General features: G+C 51.6%; 1 protein-coding gene and 2 non-coding genes across 3 annotated transcripts; all 3 read right to left on the bottom strand.

Moving 5' to 3' along the window:
• Positions 1-12,486: 12,486 nt before the first annotated feature.
• On the bottom strand, positions 12,487-26,140 carry hspa9 (heat shock protein 9). Its single transcript, XM_068740085.1, has 16 exons — positions 26,036-26,140; positions 25,487-25,545; positions 24,926-25,013; positions 23,904-24,085; positions 23,679-23,803; positions 23,521-23,594; positions 22,883-22,989; positions 21,565-21,727; positions 21,392-21,484; positions 20,706-20,915; positions 18,511-18,738; positions 18,218-18,440; positions 16,112-16,206; positions 13,987-14,079; positions 13,559-13,699; positions 12,487-13,177 (listed from the first exon to the last, which is right to left on the bottom strand). Exons 1-16 carry the CDS (start codon positions 26,075-26,077, stop codon positions 13,079-13,081), a joined length of 2,022 nt encoding a protein of 673 aa, XP_068596186.1. The 5' UTR covers positions 26,078-26,140; the 3' UTR covers positions 12,487-13,078.
• On the bottom strand, positions 21,152-21,349 carry LOC137895402 (small nucleolar RNA SNORA74). The gene has a single exon (XR_011105549.1). It is a non-coding gene; the product is annotated as a small nucleolar RNA SNORA74 (small nucleolar RNA).
• LOC137895401 (small nucleolar RNA SNORA74) lies at positions 23,287-23,484 on the bottom strand. Its single transcript, XR_011105548.1, has one exon. It is a non-coding gene; the product is annotated as a small nucleolar RNA SNORA74 (small nucleolar RNA).
• Positions 26,141-26,951: the final 811 nt, after the last annotated feature.

The raw sequence follows: 26,951 nt of genomic DNA, 5'->3' as shown, positions 1-26,951 counted from the left end.
ATTGGCGGGTAGGACAGGCAGGTCAGGCCGACGGGTCCGGGGGGGAGGGGGGAGCAGGCACGAGGGAGTCCAAGGGGCAGGCGAGGGTCAGACACCGGTTGACCAGGCAGGTCCCGCAGCCGAAACACAAGGGGCAGGCGAAGAGGCAGGGTCCGGGAAGCAGGCGAGGGTCGGTGCACGGGAGGTCTGGTCTGAAGGGCTGGAAAGCAGGAAACATCACTGACAATCTGGCGCCGGTGTGGTGACTGAGCTGAGCTCAAGTAGTGTCCGGGCTGATGAGGTGCAAGTGGTGGCAGGAGCACAGGTGATGGGCATGAAGCTGATTGCAGGAGCTCTGAGAGGTGCAGACAGGGAGAGAGTGAGGGAATGGCCCTGCCCCGCCTCGAGGCGTGACAGTACCCCCCTCCCCTCCAGGAACGGCACCCGACATTCCCCCAGGCCGGCCAGAGCGGACCCGACGGCGCAGGCCGGCGCCACACCGACCAGCCGGGCGTGCGGAGGGGGCCCGGAGGCGGGCAGAAGCAGGCCGGAGCCAACCGGCGTGAACCTGCAGACGTGGACGGCCGGGCGGACGCTCCTGGAGCCAGGCAGGCGGAGGCGAACGGCAGCGGGGCTGAGGACCTTGGGCACAGACGGGGCCGGCGGCGACGGAGTCAGGCTTGAGGGGCTGGTGTCGCAGGAGGTCCCCTCTGGATGCGGCGGCGGGTTTCGGGCCCTTCCGTTCTGGACCCAACCGGGAACACAATCTCCCCCCGGGAGGAGAGGCCCCAGGCAGGAGTTTCACTGCGCGGACACACGGACGACGGGGCGGAAGGGAGGTGCCCCCAGGTGTACCGCACACCGCCGTCACGTCCTGGTGCGTTTCTGGGACACCAGTGAGGTTGGCACCCTGGGGAACCTGGTGAGGAGCTGTGGCAGTAGGAATGACAATGTCTCAACATGGTTGCCAGCTAGGAACATGGTGAGGGGGCGGGTCCTGTGCGTGACTTGGTGGAGGAGGTGGCCGTCAAGGGCTGTGGCCTGGACCGGCTCGGATAACGGCTCCATGCCCAGTCCCAACTGGGTGGCCACAGCGATGTCCAGGAAGTTATCATCTGCACCAGAGTCGATGAGAGCCGCTACCTGGTGGTCCCCTCCAGGGCAACGGAGCCGGGCTAGGGTCATACGCTGAGGAGGCTTGTTCCGGACAGTGACCCGGCTCGCAAGTGCCCTCGGCCCGGCTGGCGAGCCTTGCCCCTTTAACGGACAGGTGCTGACAAAACGGCCGGGCTGACCACAATACAGGCAGCAGCTTTGTCGCAGGCGGCGTTCCCTCTCCGCCGGCGACAAACGAGCCCAGCCCAACTGCATGGGCTCTGCCGTGCCTTCCTCTGCCGGGGCTGCCCCACCTCGCGGGATAAAGGGGAAAGGGCCCCCCGAGGATGCAGAGGCGAAGCGGCCCTTCTCGTCCCTGCGCTCCTGCAGGCGCACATCGATGCGGACAGCCAACGCGACCAGGGTGTCCAGATCCGCCGGAGGATCGCAAGTCGCCAGCTCGCCCTTTATGTCCTCCGACAGCCCGAGGTAGAAGGCGTCGCACAACGCATCCGGGTTCCACGCACTCTCGGCCGCCAGAGTGCGGAAGTGGATGGCGTAATCAGTGACGGTGCGCCCTGCTTGCACCACCGTCATCAGGCCCCGGGCGGCCTCTCTCCCGGGGGTGACCTGGTCGAAAATCTTCCGAATCTCGGCGGAGAAACGGGACATGGGGAAGCAGACGGGGGTTTGCCTCAACCACTCCGCCGTCGCCCAGTCGCGCGCTCTCCCCGTAAGGAGAGAGACGATGTAGGCGACGCAGGCTCGCTCCGACGGGAAGGCGGAGGGCTGCTGCTCGAACACCAGTGAACATTGGACCAGGAAGGGCCAACAGGTTTCTGGGGCTCCTGAGCAGCGTTCAGGCGGGGGCAGCCGCGTCTCCGTGGGGGCTTGTCCTGGGCTGGGTGGACCGCGCTGGCTCTCTGCCATCTTCCGGAACTGCTCCTGGAGAACAGTCACGTAGCGGTCCTGTCGGGCTCCGAGGGACCGAAGTGCCTCGGCCAGGGACGCCAGCTGCTTCTCATGGCGCTGGATCGGATTGTCAGGGTTGCCTGCTGGGTCCATCTTCTGGCCAGATTGTTCTGTCACGGTCTAAGGCAGGTTAGGACCCAAACGCGAGGCAGACGAGCAAAAGTGCGAACAGAGCTTTTATTGGCGGTGGGACAGGCAGGTCAGGCCGACGGGTCCGGGGGGGAGCAGGCACGAGGGAGTCCAAGGGGCAGGCGAGGGCCAGACACCGGGTGATCAGGCAGGTCCGGCAGGCGAAGAGGCAGGGTCCGGGAAGCAGGCGAGGGTCGGCGCACGGGAGGTCTGGTCTGAAGGGCTGGAAAGCAGGCAGCATCACCGACAATCTGGCGCCGGTGTGGTGACTGAGCTGAGCTCAAGTAGTGTCCGGGCTGATGAGGTGCAGGTGGCGGCAGGAGCACAGGTGATGGGCATGAAGCTGATTGCAGGAGCTCTGAGAGGTGCAGACAGGGAGAGAAAGTGGGGGAATGGCCCCGCCCCACCTCAGGGCGTGACACAACCAGTTGTAATATTTTCTAATAGCAGAAATATAGAACACGAGTAGAAATATGCAAGAGGAGGCAAACGTGGGCAACATAACGTCGACCTCGAAAGAAAACAGGAAGAAACACGCGAATAGAATCCTTTGACTTTCCACATGCAGAGCAGAGCTCGTTTCCAAACAGCAACGATGATATTTGATATTCTAGATGGGGAATTTCCTTCTCGGTCTGTTGCAATTCAGAGCCAGCTGCCGTCTAACAGCTTGACTGAGACGCACACAACAGAATATTATCTGGGAGGATATTATAGTTTTATTACCCTCTGCAGATACAAATGGCAGCTCTAAACAGGCCTTCTGAATTAAATCTAACTGTGGAGGGGACTGAAATTCAAAGCTCACTAAATGGAGAGCAAGTCCAAATTCAGTTTACGACTGCTTCAAAATCTCGTGTTTCATTTCAGGAAGCATAAAATGCAAAGAGATTAATATCAGTTTCTTTATCGATACTTTATCTAACCCAGCCGTCCATGCACCGTCGACAGCCGGCGTGTACATTGTGCTGGCTATGGGTGAGAGGTGGGGGCCACCCGGACGAGGCTGCAGTTCATCGCGGGACCACACCAAAGACTAAAGGTCTTAAACATGGTCAGACGACACCTGACAAATTGGTAAGACCAATTCCTCTAAGCTGCATTTTTGGGGGTTGGAGGAAACTGGAGAATCCAAAGAACATGCCCACATGCACAGAGGAGAATCGAACATGATGAGGAGGAGGAGGAGGAAGGTTGATGTGTGTCCAGGAGACCAGGAGGAAAGGAAGAGGAGCAGGATTCAAGTTGTTTATAACGGAGGAGAGGAAAGAGGAATGGAGGAGGAGTTGGTGAAGAGTGTTCTAGAGGAGAAGGAGAAGTTCTTACGCTCCACAGGTAGGAGGTGAGTTAGAGGAGAAGGAGAAGTTCTTACGCTCCACAGGTAGGAGGTGAGTTAGAGGAGAAGGAGGAGTTCTTACGCTCCACAGGTAGGAGGTGAGTTAGAGGAGAAGGAGAAGTTCTTACGCTCCATAGGTAGGAGGTGAGTTAGAGGAGGAGGAGAAGTTCTTACGCTCCACAGGTAGGAGGTGAGTTAGAGGAGAAGGAGAAGTTCTTACGCTCCACAGGTAGGAGGTGAGTTAGAGGAGAAGGATTTGAAAGGTATTTGTATTAAAAAAAAACAAATATTAGGAAGGCAGCTGGTCCTGATTGGATCTGCGTTTTCACTCTTCATCACTGCGCCGACCAGCTCAGTGGAGTCTTCGCTTCCCTTCTTCCGGTCTTCGACGAGAGCAGACGTTTGTCCTCTCTCTGTCCCTGCATTCTTTGTCTCGTCCCGTCTGTCTGCTTTCCAGGACCCGCTGCGTGCTGAGCTCTGGTCTCCTAAATCCCTGGAGAAATGGAGAGTGGTCTGTCTCACGGTCCTCTCTGCAGAGGACACTGAAGAACAGAGAACAGAGAATGGACACGGTGCGATAGTTGAATTTATATTTTACTGATATAAATTCTTCATGAAAAACAACAACCTGGAGCTGCACGCCACGAAATATATATATAACCAAAAGACACAGTCGAGTGAAAAAACCAAAAAGCAAGCTCTAATAAAAAGTGGCGACTGGCTGGTGCCGCAACGATGACGGAAACATGAAAGTCAGCCTCAAATGGACGAATCATTCCAACAAAAAACTCTACGCACAACCCGGGCGCACGAATCAGCTGCGGCCAGCAAGAGGAGGCGAGACTCAGACACCGGGAGCGGCAGAAGGACGTCCTGCACAACGGGACGAAAACCACGCAACAGTCTGACGGGGAGCAGCGGGCGGAGCAGCGGGCGGAGCAGCGGGCGGAGCAGCGGGCGGAGCAGCGGGCGGAGCAGGGATTCTGAGGGCTGCTGGTGATTCGCCTCAATCCGTCCCAGGTGATCCGGGGTGACCGCAGCCAATCCGCAGCCTGCAGGTCCTGGATGGATGAGCAGAAACAGGTGTGCGTGATTTAACAGGCACAGCAACATGACCCTCACCCCCCCCCCCCCCCCCCCCTGAGAGAGTTCTGTACGACGCCAGGTCCTATCTGTCTACCAAAACAATCCAAGGACATGTCTCTGACTTTCCACACACATGAACTCTCTCTCTCTCTCTCTCTCTCTCACACACACACACCCCTTGAGCATGGTAGTGCCTCCCTCCTTTCCTTCATTTCTACCAACCTACATACCTTCCTTCATTTCTTCCTCCCTCCCTTCCTACCTCCCTACCTTCCTCCCTTCCTCCCTTCCTACCTACCTACCTTCCTTCCTTCCTACCTACCTACCCTCCTTCCTCCCTACCTACCTACCTTCTTTCCTTCCTCCCTTCCTACCTACCTACCCTCCTTCCTCCCTTCCTACCTACCTACCTTTCTTCCTACCGTCCTTCCTTCCTACCTACCTTCCTTCCTTCCTCCCTTCCTACCTACCTACCTTTCTTCCTACCGTCCTTCCTTCCTACCTACCTTCTTTCCTTCCTCCCTTCCTACCTACCTACCCTCCTTCCTCCCTTCCTACCTACCTTCCTACCTTCCTTCCTTCCTACCAACCTACCTTCCTTTCTTCCTCCCTTCCTACCAACCTACCTACCCTCCTTCCTACCTTCCTACCTACCTACCTTCCTTCCTTCCTTCCTACCTACCTACCCTCCTTCCTCCCTTCCTACCTACCTTCTTTCCTTCCTCCCTTCCTACCTACCTTCCTTCCTTCCTCCCTTCCTACCAACCTACCTTCCTTTCTTCCTCCCTTCCTACCAACCTACCTACCCTCCTTCCTACCTTTCTACCTACCTACCTTCATTCCTTCCTACCGACCTACCTTCCTACCTACCTTCCTTCCTTCCTCCCTTCCTACCAACCTACATACCTCCCTCCCTTCCTACCTACCTACCTTCCTTTCTTCCTCCCTTCCTCCCAACCTACCTACCCTCCCTCCTACCTTCCTACCTACCTTCCTTCCTTCCTACCTACCTTCAACTAGCTTCCGGCAATAGCAGCAGCGCGTGTAGCTGACGTCACTGGACTTGCCTGGTTCCTACTTTTCATTGAAAACATTCCTGCACGTTCCCAGTGCAGCGTACCCAGTGCAGCGTTCCCAGTGCAGCGTTCCCAGTGCAGCGTTCCCAGTGCAGCGTTCCCAGTGCATCGTTCCCGGTGCAGCGTCCCCAGTGCAGCGTTCCCGGTGCAGCGTTCCCAGTGCAGCGTTCCCAGTGCTGCGTCCCCAGTGCAGCGTTCCCGGTGCAGCGTCCCCAGTGCAGCGTTCCCGGTGCAGCGTTCCCAGTGCAGCGTTCCCAGTGCAGCGTTCCCGGTGCAGCGTTCCCAGTGCAGCGTTCCCAGTGCAGCGTTCCCAGTGCAGTGTTCCCGGTGCAGTGTTCCCGGTGCATCGTTCCCGGTGCAGCGTTCCCGGTGCAGCGTCCCCGGTGCAGCGTTCCCGGTGCAGCGTTCCCGGTGCAGCGTTCCCAGTGCAGCGTTCCCAGTGCAGCGTTCCCGGTGCAGCGTTCCCAGTGCAGCGTTCCCAGTGCAGCGTTCCCGGTGCAGCGTCCCCAGTGCAGCGTTCCCAGTGCAGCGTTCCCGGTGCAGCGTTCCCAGTGCAGCGTTCCCAGTGCAGCGTTCCCAGTGCAGCGTTCCCAGTGCAGCGTTCCCAGTGCAGCGTTCCCGGTGCAGCGTTCCCAGTGCAGCGTGTCGGTCCTTTCTCCGTGTGTTCTCCTGTGTACCTGATGCTTTCTGCACCTTCTCCAAGGAGAGTTGTTGGCAGCGTGATTCATTTGCTGCAGCCGAAGCTCACTCATCGAATCGTTTCAATGTTGCACTGTACTTGTACTGTGTACTTGTACTGTGTACTTGTACTGTGTTGACAATGACAAATAAAGCTTCGTTCCTTCCTTGGGTTCTCTCTGTTAGTTACACTCTGGCCATGGACCTGGCTCCAGCAGCGCCGCTCAGCTGTAGCCGTCGACACGAATGACCTGATGACCTGATAGCTTCTTGGAGGCTAGGGACACGAATGACCTGATGACCTGATAGCTTCTTGGAGGCTAGGGACACGAATGACCTGATGACCTGATAGCTTCTTGGAGGCTAGGGACACGAATGACCTGATGACCTGATAGCTTCTTGGAGGCTAGGGACACGATGGCCGTTCGGCAGAAACACAGCGTAGCGACTCTCCAGGCTCTGCAGGTCTTTCTGTCCGTGGTGCTGCAGGACCTGGACCTGTGTCACCTCAACACCGATGTCCATGTCGCTAGCATTAGCATTTATAGCTTTATATCGCTAGCATTAGCATTTATAGCTTTATACAGCAGCTCTTTCGTCAGTATCTTGTTCAGCAGCCTCTGTTACATTTTGTTTATGTCCTCTCACTCGCTCTCTCTCTCTCATTTGCATGAGGGGAACTCAAATATATTCCCTGCTGCTGTTTGCTTAACAAGACGTCCCAGCGGAACGTCCCAGCGGAACGTCCCAGCGGAACGTCCCAGCGGAACGTCCTTGCAGCAGATGGTCTGCTGTCCATTAACTTCCGTGTCCCATATCTTGTTGACATTGTCTTTACCTCTTCCTTGTTTTTTTGTGAATGACATTAGCCACTTTCTTATGGAGTGAGATGGCTATCAAAAAGACGTGCACTCGTATTTTAACGATTCGTACTCGTATATTTTTAACAAATTGTGCGTGTTAGGATTTTTTTCATGCGAGGACGAATCTAAAAGCTGTGCGTGGAACATCGGGTGAACACGCCTCTAATTTTTACGACTATAAAACTCTTCTGTGAACATGAATACATTTTTTGGGTATGAGAGCCACAAACACTGAACCAGCAACCTCCACTGACTCAGAGACCTGTGGGCGGAGTTAACTCTCAGATCGAGTTTTGATTGGTGCTGGAGTGGTGGATCTGGCATGCGTGAAACCTCCACCTAAGAACGGGGCAGCCATCCCGGACCCAACAATGGCAGCATGAGCCCCCAGATCACCCCAAGCAGCTACAGCAACCCAAGAACAACCACCATGGGCCCCCCAGAGCCACACGCAGAAGAACCAGCCCCCCCCCCCCCCCCCCCAGAGCCACACGCAGAAGAACCAGTTTATACTCTGTTGATAGTTGAGGCATCTTCAGATTACTGAGAAATGCCTCAATATCCTCCGGGTTGGGTTTATTAGCTGCTGAATACAAGTTGTGGTAGAACGTGTAAAATATCTGATTGATTTCTTCTGGTGATTGCGTGCACTCACCATTTAACCCTTTCATTGCTGTTATGAGAGATCTTTCTCTGTTACGTTGGAGTTGATTCGCCAGAAACTTGCCTGATTTGTTATTATATTCAAAGTCGTTGTATCTCAGTTGTTGTAATATGAACTCTGTTTTCTTTGATAATATATCATCTAGTTTTCGTTTTGTGTTTTGTAGTTCAGTCCACGTTTGATTGCTTGAGTTCGCTGCTTACGCATCGGTTAATAGTTTAATTTTCTCCTCTAATTCCTTTTCCATTTTCTGTTCCTGTTTTTTTTTGTAAGAGGCATATGATATAATTTTACCTCTGATTACAGCTTTCCCTGCTTCCCAGAGTAAAGACGGAGATGAGTTTGGAGAGTCATTTGTTTCCAGATAGTCTGCCCACTCTCTTCTTATGACCCTATCAAATTCTGCATCTTTAAGCAAAGAGGTGTTAAAGCGCCACGTCGACGGGGGTTCAAAGGTCGCTGCGATTTGTAAGGTGAGCGTGACCGGAGCATGATCGCTGATAATTATTGGATTAATTTTAGTAGAAATATTCTCAATCACAGAATTATTTGTGAGAAAATAATCAATTCTTGAGAATGAACGGTGCACAGAAGAAAAGAACGTGTATTCCCTCTTCATTGGATTCTTTCATCTCCAGCCGTCACCAAGGCCAAAGTCATCCATAGAACTTGTAAAGCTAATGATTGAGATTCATTTAGCTAGTATTTGACGTTTGTCCAGCCTATGTGGAAATGATAGCGTACTGTATGTTGGTAAACGGCTAAGGGGTGCTTTCACACTGCACCAAGAGGACTCGGTTCCTTTGGGAGCAGAACCAAGAGGACTCGGTTCCTTTGGGAGCAGATTCCTGCATTTATAATTCGCTGAAAGGTCTGCGTTCACACTGTGATTTCTTCACGGAACAAACTTTCTGAGCAGCGTCGCGTGGCTGAAAGGGGCGCTCGTCGATTGGACACAGTAGAAGGGGAAGTCCCGCCCTCTCCCATGTTTTGTTTTTTAGTGCGCCGTTACGGCTGCTGCTCATTCAAGGAGGGAATCTCATTTAGTTCTGGCCTAAATCCTAAATGTTACACAACGCTAGTCGTTTTTAACAAACACAAAGTCGCTGTGGATCCGTAACGTCTCCGGATCAGTTCAGAACAACGGAATGAGAAGCTATCGCTGCTGAACAGCTGATTCTCCGCTTAAAGCGCCGTGGAGCTGCTGAACAAAAGATTAAAGTATTACAACGCATATTTAGTTCATGAAATCTACACACAGCGGTACATATTTCACCACTTTGTGTTTTCTGGTAACTGAGCTTCCCCTGCAGAGCAGCTTGGAGTACTCGCTGTACTTCCTCTACCGGTGTCACAGACCAAGGCAGGAAAAAACCCAAATGCACAACAGTAGAGCGGGAATCCAAAAACGGGGTTTTACTTTTCATTACCGGGTAGTCAGTCCAAACCAGCAGACAGATCCGAAGGGGCAACAACAGGCAGGGCCGGTACTCGGGGGTCAGTCTGAAGTGCTGGAAGGTAGTGATGCTGACAATCTGGCAGGGCGTGGCGTCTGAGCAGAGTGCCTCTAGAGTCCGGGCTGATGGCTGATGGGAATGAACTGATTGCAGGAGAGTGATGGGTTCAAAGTTAACGCACAGAACCTTTATCCATATGCAGAGAACAGACAGAGATGAATGTATTTGATACTCGCGAGGGGAGTTTGGACAGAGGAGATCCCGGTTACAATCTACCCAGGAACGTTCTCTGCTCATCTCCGGGGTTCCTCAGCCATGCCCCTCGCCTTTTATTAGAATCAGAGGACCCTAGTTACATTAGTCCTGCCTCTCTGGGGGGAGGGGGGAGGGGGGAGATATAGAAACAGAGGCAGGACCGCAGATAACATCCTGTTATTAGCACAACACGTTCTTCAGCAACCGCCGGCCGAGTCGCTGTCGACAGAAGGAAGGGAGGGCCTTCCAGTACCGGTACACATTACAACACACAGGATTACATGAGTTCAGTTCTTTCCAACTGGATAAACGAAGATGGAATACTTGTCAATAATATGTGAATAATAATACTATGATAATGGCAGTGCGATAAAACAAGTTTAACTCCAACAGAGAGCTAGCGGCTTAAACTTGTGCTATTGTTTCCAGGGCCTAATGACTGATTTCAGTAATATACAATGGAATACTTGGCTGAACATTTCATGTATTTTCAAGGGTCGGGCGATGAAGGCGTTGAAAATGTCTGAACGGCTGAAACCATGTTCACCGTTAAAGGTGCTGGAAGAGGGCGTGTACATAACACGCCCTCATAAATAATTCACATTTACAGAATATTAATAGTAAGAAGTAAAATGGGAAATTATTGTTCTAAAGTTTTTTTAGTCAGACAATTTAAATGATTACTTTCCAGCTGAATAAGTCGTGTTTCTGTTAGATAAATCTGCAAATGTGTTTATCATTAATTCACCAATGAGTAACAGTGTCATGGTTCTTTTAATGCCATTTATAATCATTGATTCATAATCAATACTCAAGATATTCATAAAGTATGTGACAATCGTAGATCTGTTATATGCTGACGAGACTGAAGAAGTGAACACTTTGTGTTTTCTGGAAGAGCTATCTGCTCAAGGTTGGAGTCTTCATGTTTGGGTGATTTACGCACGTACACATTCCTATCTGCTAATAAAACCAGCAGGGGGAGCTGTTTCTCTGAGAATGGAGGACGAGGCTAGCAGCAGCCACTCTCCCTTGCTGGGAGAGTCGAGGGCGTGGCTAGAGAGCAGCTCCATTCTCCCTTGCTGAAAGAAAGAATACTAGTCTCGTTCCTAAATGGTTATTGGGTCGAATCTTTGGGGCTGGTTCTGATGTTCTCTCTCACAGTGTCACAAACCTGACAGTTTCTGATCCAAAGGTCGAGCGGCGTGGCTTATATCGTCTCGTTTGTCTTAATGATGAGTAGCGGGTACAGAACCAGCTCTGGATCGAGCAGGGTTTAGTAAATGGGAGGTAACTTGGTGGTGAGCACAATGGGGGTGACAAACTAAGGGGGCAGCAGGGCTGGGAGGGGGTCACACTCGATCGGTTCTTGGGAAAGCAGAGTGAGGTAAGAAAGAATCCAGGGTGACATTGGGAGAGATCTCTTTGCAGATGGAGCCCTCTGGAAAAGCAGTAGAAATGTTGAGCATGCAGTGGGGGCGTGTGGGGGGCGTGGCAGGGGCGTGGCAGGGGCTGCAAGACAAACAAAAACTCCGGTTTACACAAAGCAGAAGGTGGAAGAAGGCGGGTCTGGGTTTTGGTGCTGAAAGTTTCACCCAGAAAAACGCTGCTTCACCAAAAATCTACTCTCGGGCGGAGGATGATCGCCTGTGAGAGATTATTTGTATCATTATTTCTGAAATGGACAAAAATGTCCTGGAGAAAAACGAGGGTGACGTCACGGTCGGGGTGTGAACGAGTGAGATTCATCCGCCTGCGTTACAATGTTACACAACGTCACACCTTCAAAAGGCACGGAAAGCATCTGCTACAGGACAAGAGAAGCACATCAAAGCAGCCGGGCTTTGATGTGCAGGGCTGATTCCGTGATGCAGAGCAGAGATGCTCTTCCTGTTTTAAAGGAAGGTTTAATCCTTCCAGGATTCACTGACAGGACTGTCATGTGCTTAGCCTTTCATCTGACAGCTAGGGAATATTATAAATTCCCTTTTCCCCAGGCCTCCGATTGCCCCTTCAGACGCTGCATTCTGCCAGGACCCCCCCCCCCCCCCCCCCCCCCCAGAGCTCTGCAGCTGAGAGAAACGAGGATGCTGAGCCCTCAGATCCAAACCCGCAGCCATTCCCACAATTGTTCCCAATGCATTGTGGGATTTGGATGTCATCAAGCTGCTGAGATGCAGCCCTTCCTTCATAAACACAGGAAACTAACGACTAATAATTCTTTTACTGTGTTCAGTAACACATTGAACTAGAAAGTGAGCGTTGTTTTTGTCTTTGGTAATCTGCACATTTACTTTTATACATTGTTTTCTCCATATTATAGACAAAAGAGGGGGCAACCTTTGGATGCGTAGACGAACGCGTCCGTTAACATAATCCTTTTGAACTGACTTAACAAATATGTTATAAATATTTCTCATCTCCTCAGGATCATTAACATTTTGGAAACTAACGGAGTCCAACGTTATTCCACTCAGTGCTACACGAGCCACGCCTAATTCTGTACCATTTATTTTATTTGACGTTATTTTTTTAGTTGTTTTATATATATTGTGCCAACTTTATTTTTCTTTTGATGTGGCCTTATCCATTGTGCATTGTAATATGCAAAAGATGGTTGTTACACCGTGCAGGGGTGGGGTGGGGGCCCCGGGGATTTCCTGATTGGAGTCCCGAGACGCGAGCAACGCCGCCGTACACCCGAGGCACAAATGTCAAGCTCGTCTAACGGTTTGACATTTACGGTAACGGTTTTCTAAAGAAAACCGGACAATTGAGTAACCGACGCAAACGAGTCGAGTTTGATCGTCTCAGGTTTGAATTATAATCAGCAGAAGCTCGTCGGTGCAGGCAGCGTCGTAGAAACATCCCATCATAAGAAACTATGAGTAAAACACACATTTTCTATTGTTTATTAGAAAATACAACAACTTCGTGACCCTCAACGTGATGTCCAGTAATATTTCCCCCCCCCCCGTTTCAGACGGTGACACAGCCTCGGCGTCAGGCGCAACAACACTCAGTTCATGGAGCTCCTGGGCAGCGACTGAACGTTCCTAATGTGGGGGGGGGGGGGGCGTCTCCCCCGCCCGCTGGCCGTGTGAAGCGAGACGCCGACGCCGGGCTCATCCACCAGCCCCGGTTCTAGTTCAAACGGAACCCAAAACTCAACTCTGTCCTTCACAGGGACACTAGAAGACGCAAAGCAAGAAGAGGGACGTCGATTATTTAACTTCAAATATCAGAGCTGAAGTAAAGCTCGACCCCCCCCCCCCCCCCCCCAGATGAGGACGTGAGAATCAGACACCAGAACAGGAGCAGACCAATCAGAATGAAGCCTCCATGACAGAAATAAAGAACGTTGACTCCTAAAGATAAACATAAATTACAGACAGTATAACTGTTAAATCTACTGCAAAAACACAGTAGATTATATTAAAGAGCGAATGATCACTCCAGACGCCCCCCCCCCGGCGCAGTGCAGCGGTCTATTGCTGGCCCTCCTTCTTCTCTCCCTCTGACGAGCCCGAGCTGCCGCCACCGCCGCCGCCGCCGCTGCTGCTGCTGCTGTCGCGCTCTGCTGCCATCTGGAGGAGGAGGGGGGGATACTTCAGGATGGGAAGTCACATTCCTGGTCGACCCGGTCAGACACACTGACAAGCAGTTAAGGATATTTAGCTTTTGGGGCTTCCTGCCGATAGATTAGCTTCGCACATCTTTGATCACCCTGGAGCTGATCATTGGCTGAGGGTCATTCTGGGGGTCATTCTGGGGGTCATTCTGGTGGAACCTCGGCGATCGAATCACTCGATATGAGAGTTCAAATTTAAAAGAGTTTACATTGCCTCGGATGTGAAACTAAGTGGAGCTGAGCGGACCGCCAACCGCCGTCCAACACGGGCCGAGTGGGCGTCGTCTAAGCCGTCCCACGCGGGGTTTGGGTTCGGGGCCGGGTCTAATGTTGGTACCTTCTTGTAGGCCATTTCAAACAGCTTGAGGGAGGCCTGCTGGAGGCTGCTGGCCGCCTGCTTGATGTTCTCTCCCGTCTCAGAGTCCTTGTTGGTCAGAAGATCTCGGACCTTTGAGATCTCCTCCTTCAGTTTGGTGCACTGTGGGTTGATGGGAAAGGAGAGACTAATCAATAAATCAGTCCGGTCGCCCCCCCCCCCCCCAGAGACGGCTGCGATGGCACGAATTAAACACTCCTTTGATTATTCACAAGAATCAACGGGACTCAAGTTAGCTTGAAGACGTTTCCCTCACCCAAGAGGCTATCGATTGATTTATAAACGCCTCACAAGCCTACCTGTAGACCGTTCCATAACACGATTGGTTGCTGATCAGTGATGAATCCAACGCTAGCATGAACCGAGTAAAGAGCGACGTTTACGTTTACCTCATCGGCAGGAAGCTGATCCCTGAACTCCTCCATCTTGGATTCAGTGTCATGAATGATGCCCTCCGCCGTGTTGACGGCCTCCACGCGGTCCTGAACACGATAAGTACGGTTAGCGAGCTTCAGAACATCCCACTCCACCGACACGTGCCTCATATCTGACCGACTACGTCAAGCGTGAAGTAGACTCGGGCAAATACTGCGGCATGGTCATGCTGGACCTCCAGAAGGCCTTTGACACCGTCAACCATTCAATCCTATTGAATAAACTAGGGGCGATTGGATTTGATAGCACATCAGTAAACTGGATGAAATCGTACCTTGAGGGACGAGAACAAACGGTGGACATAAACGGAACCTTGTCCTCGTCCCTCCCGGTGAGCTGTGGGGTTCCTCAAGGCAGCATTCTAGGACCGTTACTGTTCCTCCAATACATTAACGACATAAGTGCTGCCTGTAACTGCAAATTGTTCTTGTTTGCTGATGACTCAGCACTCCTGATTTCGGGAGAGGACAAAGTGCAGGTTGAGGAGGCTCTCAGCTCTGAGGTCACCAGAATCCGTACTTGGCTTACGGATAACAAACTGTCACTACATCTTGGTAAAACAGAATCTATTCTTTTTGGGTCAAGACACTCTCTACGTGAGATAAATGTTAATGATTTCAAGGTCACAGTCGATAATACAGTAATCTCCAGCAAAGAAGAGATTACCTATTTGGGCTGTGTTCTTGACAAATACCTGTCTGGCGATAGTATGGCAACTAAGGTGATCAAAAAAGTCAATCAGAGAACAAGATTTTTGGGCAGAATGTCTGCTTTTGTCAACAAAAGTGCTCTCCGGACTCTTGCTGGAGCCTCGTTCAGCCCCTCTTTGACTATGCTAGCACCTCCTGGTATTCAAACATCAAAATGTCCCTAAAAACCAGGCTCCAAACCTCCCAAAACAAACTGATTCGGCTACTCCTCAATCTGGGGCCATGACCCACCTTCTTCCTGGACATTTTGCTAGCCTAAAATGGCTCAGGGTAGAAGACAGGGTTAAACAACTCAAAATGGGATTGGCATTTAAAATAGTCAATGCAGCTCTGCCCTCAGTCCCCTCAATCCCTGCATACCTGAATAAACACCTCCACAGATTTAGTGACACCCACAGCCACAACACTAGAGGGAGCTCAAACAACAGCCTAATTACCCCCTCCTATAGGACTAACATGGGTAAATCATCTTTTTACAATACTGCCCCCTAAGGGTGGAACTGTTTGACTCCTGCCCTCAAAACATGCATAATAAATATATTCATCATCACAGCATGGCCCAACTGTCCCGACAGACAGGAGGGTTCAGTCTCCTTTCATGCTTCCGTTTGGCCTACTATTTACACGTTTGTGTTCCGTTTAGATACGAGTTTAGTACTGGGAGACTTTACCAAAATATACATTTAAAAATGTTTATCATGAAACAAGGAATCTTCAAGAAACAATCAAAGATTAGAAAATAAGAAATGTGCCCGTGTGCTCATCTCGTGGCGTCTGGAGGCAGCCGCTACGCGTCTACGGCTGGACCGCAGGAAACGGCACCTCTTCCAGCTCGGTGCGGTTCGATGACGAGTGAGTGAGGTGCAACGCATCTGCAGTCTGAAGCCTGGCTTCCCCCGGAACAGACAAGCAGCGCGTCCGTGGCGATATGGAGGCGACGGCCTATTCCTGCGGCACTCCGTCGTGAATCTCTCCAAGCTTCGCAGCAGCGCTCGGGCTGCCGTCTTCGCGCCGGAGCTGCTTGCACGGCTCGTTTTTCAGGTGCGGAAACAAGTTGGTCGTGCCGCTACTTCCTGTAGCTACAGTCCTGAAATAGGCTTTGTAACACGGCTTCGCCTGTTGATCAGCGGGATCAAACCCAAACCAGTTCCAAATGACGGAGTTCTCTTCTACTCGCAGCGGAAGCCATGTTGCTTCGTCCTGTGTTGCGCGCGCACGGAAGCCCGAGGAGGAATAGCGGAACGGAACGCGGATAAACTGCGGCGGAGGAAAACGCGAGACCATTACTCGTGAGTAGCGTGGCTCGTTAACGAAGGGGTCTTCGTAGCGCACCTCCGGCTGGTCTGAGAGCAGCCGCTTCTCTTCCTACCTTCCTCCTCCTGTCCTCCTCTGCATACTTCTCAGCATTCTTGACCATGTTTTCGATGTCGTCTTTACTGAGACCCCCTGATGACTGGATCACGACTGAGGAGAGAGCAGAGCGACCAGAATGTTCAGTTTAAAAGGGGAGTCAGACACCAGCGCCGCTCCTCTTGGTATACTGGAACAACATTCTGTTCAGATGATTATTCTGATTAAACTCAAACATTTAAACAAATTAATCCGACTGGGCCTCAAGGTTCTACTACTGCTGCTCTATTATGCCACAGCTATATTATTGGGACAAACGTAGATCAAAATAATACATCTATAAGAAAACAGTAAACAGTAGGTGTGTATCGTTACGCTATGTCATTTTGGTTCCGGCACAAGTAAGGCAGAAAAAAATTAATTAAAATGCTTTTATTTAAAAAAAACCTCAAATGATAGAATTTGTATAAATTAATGAAAGCAGCCCACTTGGGTGATATTTCAAATAAATTACAGATTTTTTTAAAGCTATTATACTGTAACAATTTTAAAATCTTTATATTATTTATAAGTTAAAACTGTAAACTTTGAAAACTTAGCAGCAACAGCATGAATATGACAAAAACTACTACTACTACTGCTATTACTACTACTACTAGTTCTACTACTACTATTGAAGCTTAAATGTTTTAACTAGAATGATTTTTGCACATTTTCCGCAGAAAGCACAGATCTGGTTGCCTTGACAACATCTCCAGAGGAGAAAACCTGCTCGCTAGCAACAGAGCTAGCTGGAACACAGAGTTATCTCTGTGTTCCAGCTAGCTCTGTTGCTTTGCTAGTTTTGCTAGCTGGAATACAGAGCTAATGCTTTGCTAGTTTAGCTAGCTGTAACTCAGCGCTAATGCATTGCTAGTTTAGCTAGCTTGAACACAGCGCTAATGCTTTGCTAGTTTAGCTAGCTGGAACACAGCGCTAATGCTTTGCTAATTTAGCTAGCTGGAACACAACGCTAATGCTTTGCTAGTTTAGCTAGCTGGAACACAACGCTAATGCTTTGCTAGTTTAGCGCAGTGGTTCTCAAATGGTGGGGCGCGGTGCGATGTCAGGGCCTGTGACCGCGGAGAAAATGTTTTTTTTGCCTTACGAGAGTAAAGTGTAATTGCACATCCACTCCAGTAGTTGGCAGTGGAGCCCTGATTGTTAGAGTGCGTGCAGGGAGGATTAGCAGAAGAAGAGCGGTTATAAACAATCCACAGTGGGAGAAGAAGAAAGACATGACTTCCTTATTTTCGGTTGCAGACTAAAAAAAATGGTAATAAAGTTATTCTTTGTTGTAAGTTGATCTATATTTCTTTCTTTTTCATATTTCTTTGTATGTTAATAAGGATACAAGAGTGTTTTTTTTTTTCTTTTTCGGGGGGGGGGCGCGAAATGTTTTTTTCTTCCTAGGGGGGGCACGACAGAAAATAATTGAGAAGCACTGGTTTAGCGCAAAGCATTAGCTTTGCTCGTTTAGCTAGCTGGATCACAGCACTAATGCTTTGCTAGTTTTGCTATGCGCCTCACCCTCCGTCAATAGTGTCCGACACTCAGAGGCGTCCGTGCGGAAAGCCTCCCGGGACTTTAGTTCCGCACGGAGCGCTGAGGCAAGAACCTTCCGAGTTCTATCCATATCATGTTTGAGTTCCCCGTGTCCCCATGGGTTCTCTTCCGGTTCCTCCAACCTCCAAAACATGCAATTTGGGTAATCCCTCCAAATAGTCCGTAGTGTGTGCTTGAGTGGTTGTCTGTCTCTGAATGGCCTCACGATGCGCCTCCAGGGCATACCCCGCCTCTCGCCCAGTCAGCTGGGATACCCCAACACTAGCCCAGTAACACTCGTGACCCCCAAGGTCCAAGGAACACTTGTTTCAAAGAAGGGCGCTGCATACAGAGCACAGCAGACGGGTGATGACGCCAGGCACCGGAGTTGGTACGCTCGGTGTTTGCTCACCGAAGCTTGTCCACCATCAGAGTCAAAATGTGTTCTTACATTGTGTTTGGAAAACGATTTGCTCGTGAAAAGGTGTTTGCAGACTAAGGTTCCACTGTATTCGGGTTACACACGATCACGATGACTCACTCTGCTGCTCTCGTCCTGTGCCCTTGTCCTTGGCGGAGACATGGACAATTCCGTTGGCATCAATGTCAAACGTGACCTCGACCTGAGGAACGCCACGGGGTGCGGGGGGGATTCCCACCAGAGTAAACTGACCAAGCACTTTGTTGTCCAACGCCATCTCTCTCTCCCCCTGACACACCTTGATCTCCACCTGAGTCTGTCCATCAGCTGCTGTGGAGAACACCTGGAAGGGAAAACAACTTCAGGACACATTTTACACCACAGAGGGGCAAACAGCTTCCTGGTTTCAGCACCTGGCTCTTCTTGGTAGGAATTGTGGTGTTCCTGTTGATTAGTTTAGTGAAGACTCCACCCAGGGTCTCAATACCAAGTGACAGTGGAGTAACATCCAACAGCAGCACATCAGTGACATCACCGGCCAAAACACCACCCTGGATGGCTGCTCCGATGGCAACGGCCTCATCAGGGTTGACCGATTTGCTGGGAGCGCGTCCAAACAGGTCCTGGACTGTTTGCTGAACCTGCACAGATGGACGGTGTAATATAACGGATTGATTCTCTGGTCATGACCTGTGAAAAATAAAAGTTTACCTCGGACCACAGAGAAAATACACAGAACGTAGAAATACTACGACTGTACTTTCGGCTTGTCCCGCGAGGGATCGCCACAGCAACTCAACCTGTCCTTTGGATTGTCCTCCCCAGCCACTCATTTCCTCCCTCACTACATCCATGCATCTTCTCCTGGGTTGTCCCCGTCTCTCCTCTAGACATGTCCAAACCATCAAAGTCTGTCCTCTCTGAACTTGTCTCAAAAACGTCCAACCTTCACTGTCCCTCTTATTGTCTCATTTCTAATCCTGTCCAACCTGGTCACTCCCAAGAAGAACCTCAGCATCTTCATCTCCTCCACTTCTAGCTCCGCCTCCTGTCTTTTCCTCAGAGCCGTTGTCTCCAAGCCGTCCATCATGGCTGTCCTCACCACTGTCTCTAAGCCGTCCATCATGGCTGTCCTCACCACTGTCTCTAAGCCGTCCATCATGGCTGTCCTCACCACCGTCTTTCCACATTCTCTCCATCACTCTGCTCTGTTGACCCGAGGTACCTGAAGTCCTCTCCCTTCTTTACGTCTCTTCCTTGTAGCTTCACTGTCCCCCCTGGGACCTTCTCATGTACACACATGTACTCTGTTTTACTGCTGCTCACCTTCATCCCTCTCTTTTCTAGAGCAGACCTCCACTTCTCTAGATTCTCCTCTACCTGCAGATCACAATGTCATCTGCAAACATCATATTCAGAGGAGCTTCCTGTCTCACCTCATCTGTTAGTCTATCCATCACCATGGCAACAAAAAGGGGCTCAGAGCTGATCCCTGGTGCATCCCACCTCTACGCTAAACTCTCCTGTTACTCCTACTGCTCACTTCACTGCTGTCCTACATGTCCTGAACTACTCTGACATACTTCTCTGCCACTCCAGACTTCCTCATGCAGTACTACAGTACCTCATGCAGTCCCACAGTTCCTCATGCAGCACCACAGTACCTCATGCAGTACTACAGTTCCTCATGCAGTACTACAGTTCCTCATGCAGCACCACAGTACCTCATGCAGTACTACAGTTCCTCATGCAGCACCACAGTACTTCTCCATTGCTAGCCTCAATGCTAACGTTGCGTCTGTGGTACTCTTCATCAGCATAAAGCCATACTGCTGCTCACAAATACTTACTTCTGTCCTTCGTCTAGCCTCAACTAAAGAGACGGTGCTTTTTCCACCTTTGCGGTTCTCAAATCACTTTACATTAGGCTCCACCCATCGTCCCAGTGGGCGACCGCTGCCAGACCCACTGGGAGCAATTTGGGGCTCAGTGTCTTACCCAAGGACACCTTGACATGCGGACAGTGCCCCCGTATACACTTCTGCACTTCCTGGTTCAACCAGCAGGTCTCCTTGTCTCCTGTCCTCCTCCAGAAGACACACCCAGTCCTCTCCTACCTGTCTCCCTGATCACCTGAGCTGTTGTATTCCAGCCTTCTGGAAGCCTCTCTTGTCCACCCAGAGTCTGTCTCACCTCTTCCCTGAAAGCCGCACAACACTCTTCATTCTTCAGACTCCACCACTCTGTCCTCTGCTCTGCCTTCGTCCTCTTCCTCTTCCTCACCACCAGCCTATGCTGACTGGCTACACCCTCCTACCTTTCTGTAACGGACCTCCTTTAAACCGTCGTCCACCCGTGTGCTCCTCCCTCCACTCTTGTAGGTCACCCGATGTTCTCAATCTCCAGATTCAAACTCATCAGTCTATCAGACACTCGATTCTCCTCGAGAACACTCCGCACCAACTCCTCCTCCACTCCTCTTTCCTCTCCTCCGTTCTAAACAACTTGAATCCTGCTCCTCTGCTTCCAGCCTTGCTTCCTTTCCTCCTGGTCTCCTGGACACACATCACATCGATGGGAAAATAACAAATACATGGTCATGCTGTACCTTGGGCATTCGGGACATGCCGCCGACCAACAGAACCTCTCCGATGTCTCCCTTGGACACTTCAGCATCCTGCATGGCCTTCTGACAGGGCGCCACAGTGCGGCGGATCAGGTCCGCCACAATGCTCTCAAACTGAGCACGGGTCAGCTTCACGTTGAGATGCTTCGGACCAGATGCATCCATGGTCAAGTAGGGAAGGTTGATATCAGTCTGCAAGAGGAAACAATCAGTCACCACCAGGAGCACCGCCCCTCAATGTTCTGCGTTAACGGAAGAGCGATTACAGGAGCAAACGTTAGAGCGTGAAGACGGGACTCCTGCTTGTGTTCAGCCATGTCTCAGAGCGCTCCACGCATCCTAGTCCACTTTCAGCCAGATCCAGATCTGGGTTGGTTTGGTTTCATTTACACGCAGTCATTCCACAACCAGTTATAGTGCAGGTGAAACTTGTGTGGCCCCGTACTAGGCCCGTCCTGCCTCAGGATCAGGACGGTCCACTCTCACTGGGCCCAGTCCTGCAGAGGCTCAACCACAGCACGCTCTAAAACAGAGCCAGCTGCACCCGAGCGCGTCCCAGGACCCGCTCTACCAGCGCCGTAACACTGACCCAGACATGCAGGCTGGACAGCTGACTGAGCGCTGGAATCGACCCGGGCACAACCGAGGTGAGGAGGCTTTGGGTGTACCTGCAGGGAGGAGGACAGCTCACACTTGGCCTTCTCAGCGGCTTCCCGCACTCTCTGCAGAGCCATGTTGTCTTTGGTCAGATCCACGCCAGACTGAAAGGACAAAAGACTCATGAACTCCCGGCTGCTTGGACCGGACCACAACGGGAGGCGAGCCCGAGGACATGCTTTACCTCTCTCTTGAACTCCTTGACAATGTGTCTAAGGAGATGCTGGTCAAAATCCTCTCCTCCGAGGAAGGTATCACCATTGGTGGACTTGACCTCAAAAACTCCCTTCTGGATCTCCAGGACTGAGATATCAAAGGTGCCCCCCCCCAGGTCGTACACAGCGATGCTGGAAACAGACGGTGTCCGTTTATCAGCGAGCACCGTTTACTCGGACTCAAACGTAGTTTCTGAACGGGGGAACGGAGTCCGACGCTCGAACGTAGAAACCACGCTTATAAAGATGCCTCCACGAAGCAGCTAGCGCGAGAGAACGAAGCAGCTAGCGCGAGAGAACGAAGCAGCTAGCGCGAGTAAACGAAGCAGCTAGCGCGAGTAAACGAAGCAGCTAGCGCGAGTAAACGAAGCAGCTAGCGCGAGAGAACGAAGCACCTAGCGCGAGTGAACGAAGCAGCTAGCGCGAGTGAACGAAGCAGCTAGCGCGAGAGAACGAAGCAGCTAGCGCGAGAGAACGAAGCAGCTAGCGCGAGTAAACGAAGCAGCTAGCGCGAGAGAACAAAGCAGCTAGCGCGAGTGAACAAAGCACACAGCCTCTCACCGGGCCTGCTGGACGAAGAGCGCTGCTCTGCTCCTCCGTTTAGTCGTAGATAAAGTCGCCGCCTCACCTCAAGCGTGTAGAGGCTGCAGACGTGCTAACGTTAGCGGCAGCTGTTGCAGACGCGCTAACAGTCAGCAGTCTTTCAGATTCACAATACTTTATTTAACATACATATTAGTCAATAAAAAGTCAGGTCTTTGAAGGGCGCTAACGAAGCGGACCGGCGCCGATAAGTCAAAAGTGTGTGAGCGTAATGTTCAGGTAGCCTTACTGCAGGCTAGCACGTTAAGGGGACGGCTCGAGAGCTCTGCGTGTGTGTGTGTGTGTGTGCGTGTGTGTGCGTGCGTGTGCGTGTGTGTGCGTGTGTGCGTGCGCGCATGCTCGTCTAGACCACGTGAGAAGCTGCAGAAAGTGTCAGAGGAAACCTTACAGCATTGATGCTTGTTCAACTACCGGCTCATTTTACTCCACTTTTTCATTCCAGTTCGTATTATTCTAAATTTAGATGCCAATATCTTCACTTTTACTGCAAATGAGTATCGGCTCCACATATCGCTCGATCCCTAGATATTACATCATCAACAGCTCCTCAGTGCTGTTTTCCACCAGAGCGATAAACATCAGCCAGAAACGCCTCGTTCTGGTGATTCTGCCCCTCCCCCGATGAGAGACGCCACGCGTTCAGCGTTTGGTTCATCGCCGGGCAGAACGAGGGAGGGAACTCACACTTTATCTTGGGTCTTGTCCAGGCCGTAGGCCAGCGCCGCCGCGGTGGGCTCGTTGATCACACGCAGGACATTCAGGCCGGCAATCTGACCCGCGTCTTTGGTCGCCTGAAAGGCAGAAACACTTGAGCTGTGGCGCCTGCAACCATCGAGCAGGAATGATCAGAGCACAGCAGAAAAGCGTCGCTCACTTATACACCCACGAGGAAGAACCGGGTCCGAGGTGGCATTAAACACGGTCTGCCTGTCTGTCTGTACGGGTGTACCCATAGCAAGCTGGGGCCGTGACCCGCACGGCAAAAGGCCCAAGAACATCAAAGAACGAGTGAAAGCGTCACAGGAGCCCCGGCGAATCCCACGCCGCTGCTTCTTTTTGTTTTGCTCATATGACATTTTCAGGTGAAACTTGTGTGGCCCCGTACTAGGCCCGTCCTGCCTCAGGATCAGGACGGTCCACTCTCACTGGGCCCAGTCCTGCAGAGGCTCAACCACAGCACGCTCTAAAACAGAGCCAGCTGCACCCGAGCGCGTCCCAGGACCCGCTCTACCAGCGCCGTAACACTGACCCAGACATGCAGGCTGGACAGCTGACTGAGCGCTGGAATCAACCCGGGCACGCAAAGGGGGGCTCCGTCTGACCTGTCTCTGGGAGTCGTTGAAGTAGGCCGGCACGGTGACCACAGCGTTCTTCACCTTGGTCCCCAGATAGCCCTCTGCAGCACCGAGGACCAGAACCCAGTTAGCTGGTGCGCGTGACGCCACTCAGGCAGAAACGTGCCGCGCGGGCGGAGTCATACCTGCAGTTTCCTTCATCTTCATCAGAACGAAGGCCCCGGCCTGGCTGGGGGAGTACATTTTCCCATGAGCCTCCACCCAGGCATCGCCGTTGGACGCCCGTACGATCTTGTAGGGAACATTTTTCCTGTCACGGATTACGAGCAGAAGATCAAACATGCACGTCGTGTGTTTGAACAATTCCGAGTTAAAGAGACGGACACGCCCCCGAGCGACGACGCACTCACAAGTCCTTCTGGACCTCCTGGTCGTCAAAGCGCCGTCCTATCAGCCTCTTGGTGGCGTACAGCGTGTTCTGAGGGTTGGTCACCGCCTGCCGTTTGGCCGGCATGCCCACCAGACGCTCCCCCTCGGCCGTGAAGGCGATGACCGACGGCGTGGTCCTGGCCCCCTCCGCGTTCTCCAACACCTGAGACAAAGACGAGGCTTCAGCCCGCTGGCCCCGCCCCGCCCCAAACGGAGAGCCCCAGGCAGCGCGGATTCATACCATGTCCAGCCTCATGGGGGCAGGATGATGAGGAGGGGGGGGGGGTTCTATCCTGCTTGTGTGTGTGTGTGGTGACGTCATCGAGCAGCGGCGCACGCTCGGAAGGTGTGAAAGCACACGAACTAACCCCCGGCACCCAAAGGGTTAAACCGCTACACACGAGCCGCCCCCAGGAAGGATGCGCATCGGGACGCTGCGCGGTCGCATGAGGTCACACGCGCCGCATTTCACCGGAAAGATCTGAATTGAGCATCAAGCGCTGCAGTGCGAACGCCGTGTCAGCCGCCATCCTGAGCAGTAGGGGGCGCCACAGGGACTGTGCTGCACCGTTTACCCCAGGGGTGTCAAACGTTAACGTTAACGCGCCTGCAAGGCTGATATGATTTTGTTTGGGGGTTTTATTCAATGACTGATTATCTCAAGAACGTCTTTTGAGTTTTCGATTGTTTAAAATGCTCAGAAGGATCAAATTTAAACATTTTCTGGAAACCACGTTCATCAGAACACGAGTTAGAGACCCCGGATCTCGGGGTCCAGCCAACCCCGCCCACCATCGGGGGGCACAGCAGTGGACCCCAAACAGACACCAGTCTGATCAGGGTCTACGGACATTTAAACCGGCTTCATCTCCAATTCAAAGGAGACATTCCATCTCCTCGTCATCCGACTGGCTTCCTCACACTCAGGGCTCTAAATCAAGATGGCCTCCGGCGCCTGCGGGGCCTCCGGGGCCTCCGGGGCCTCCGGGGCCTCCGGGCTCACCTTGGCCTGCTTCCCCTCCATGACTGCGACACACGAGTTGGTCGTTCCCAGGTCGATCCCAACCACGGCCCCCCTGACAGCTTCCGACCTACGACGTAAAACAATCAATAGATGTAAGAAATGTTTAAATCAGCCCAAAAGCGCTACCCGGGCCCCGCCCACAACCAAACCCATTTCCACTCAGCCATTAAAATCTGGAGGAATTTGTTTCCTATAAACTACACAATGATTACAGACGAGTCCCACCGATCAATCGATTCTACCAGCCTAGCAGCCTCCCCATCAGAGGAAGATGAGCACATATGACAAATAAAGTTATTCCTCATGAGGCTGCGCCGAAGACTCCACCTTTAAATTAATTTAAATTTAATCCGGTCTGGGATGATTAGCCATTCATTTTAGTTTTTAAAGAAACTATTCTTATAAGATTTTGGACATTTTTACTGCTGTCAAACGTCAAGAAATATTTTGCCGGTGAAGAAACTTTCTTACACTTTCAATTAGCACTGGAGTGAATAGCCAATAATTGGTATTTGTACTCATTTGCGTACTGATACTCACACGTAGTCCCTCCTGGGGAAGGCTCTGAGAGCATCCGCTTGTGAGCTGCTCCGACATGCCTACGATGAGACCAGAGAAAGGACAGGAGCGGATCACGTGGGGGGGGGGGGGGGCAGCACTCTGGGGGGGGGCAGCACTCTGGGGGGGGGCGACCCGCTGGAGGCCCCCGCCTCCATCACCCCCCACGCAGACTCCAGGTGATCCCTACTAGCACCAGATCGCTTTCACACTAATGCACGAGGTCAACTCGACATGTTGTGACGTCAGGTGAGATGTGGGCCGCTAGCTTAGCAGCTAACCGTGCACCAATGCTAAGTCCAATCTGGAGGAGCAGCAGCTAAAAGGTTCCGTTACAGTTACACGAGTACCCGGATTCTTCATGTCAGTGACACACAGGCCTACGCAGAGCATTGGCATGCTAACGCTGTTAGCATGCTAACGCTAATGCTAACGCTGTTAGCATGCTAACCCGGCTACTTGACAAATCCCATTAACAGCATAAAGTGTAGAAGTAACTGCGATACTCGCATACTTATATTTGAAACTCACCTTCCTGATAAACGAGGACGCGCTTCTGGCTACGCGAAGCATTCTGGCAGCTTCGCTCGCACGGTAGCTAGACGCGGCGTTCACGGAGCGCTCAGCGGGGTGAACGGGCTGCGGGCTTCTGGAACCATCCAGCGCATGTTGCAGCATTCACCGACGAAGGACCCCGACTCGGGCTGCCCTTCTTACTGCCTGCACAGGTCGGAACAGTCGGGAAAATATTGTTGTGGAAGAAAATAAATTAATGAATGTATTCTGACAATAATGTTAATTAAATTAAATATTAAACTTTTTAATAACAACATTCAGAGTATTTTCTGACACGTTTTATCTTTTTGCGATCATGAACAGAATCGGGCGGATACAGGTGAAGGTCATGATGTCACGAGGGACGCAGCAGCAGGAAGTCAGTGACACGTGACTCGGACGCGCGTTCGGCAGCGACGTCATGTTTCATCATTTGAAATTGATGCAGCCGCATGTCAAACAGCAGGAAGCAGGGATCGATGGTCACCGGTTATCAGGGTCGTTGTACATGTTTATCGCCGTGTTGACAGACTTAATGATTTAAAGCTTGAAGGCAGAAAGATCCGAAATAAATTCCATAAATTAGTGCTTTTTAAGGGCCAGTGAATGTTTAGAAAAACAGTCGTGCGCTTCACTGTTTCCGATTAAAGGCAAACAAATTAACGCTAAATTAGAATCCAGGTGTCCGGTTTCAAGGAGAACAAACATCGTGTCCGGGGTGGACGAGCTTCACCAGAGCATCTTCAGTCACGCGCCTTGTCTCGCGAGAAGAGACAACGATGACGGTCGGTAAACGTCACACGACTTGTCTCGCGAGAAGAGACAACGATGACGGTCAGTTAACGTCACGCGCCTTGTCTCGCGAGGAGAGACAACGATGACGGTCAGTAAA

Source organism: Brachionichthys hirsutus, chromosome 6 (assembly GCF_040956055.1).
Source record: "Brachionichthys hirsutus isolate HB-005 chromosome 6, CSIRO-AGI_Bhir_v1, whole genome shotgun sequence".
Lineage (NCBI taxonomy): Eukaryota > Metazoa > Chordata > Actinopteri > Lophiiformes > Brachionichthyidae > Brachionichthys > Brachionichthys hirsutus.
Note: the sequence above shows the minus strand (reverse complement) of the source record. Positions and strands in the feature narration are given on the sequence as shown.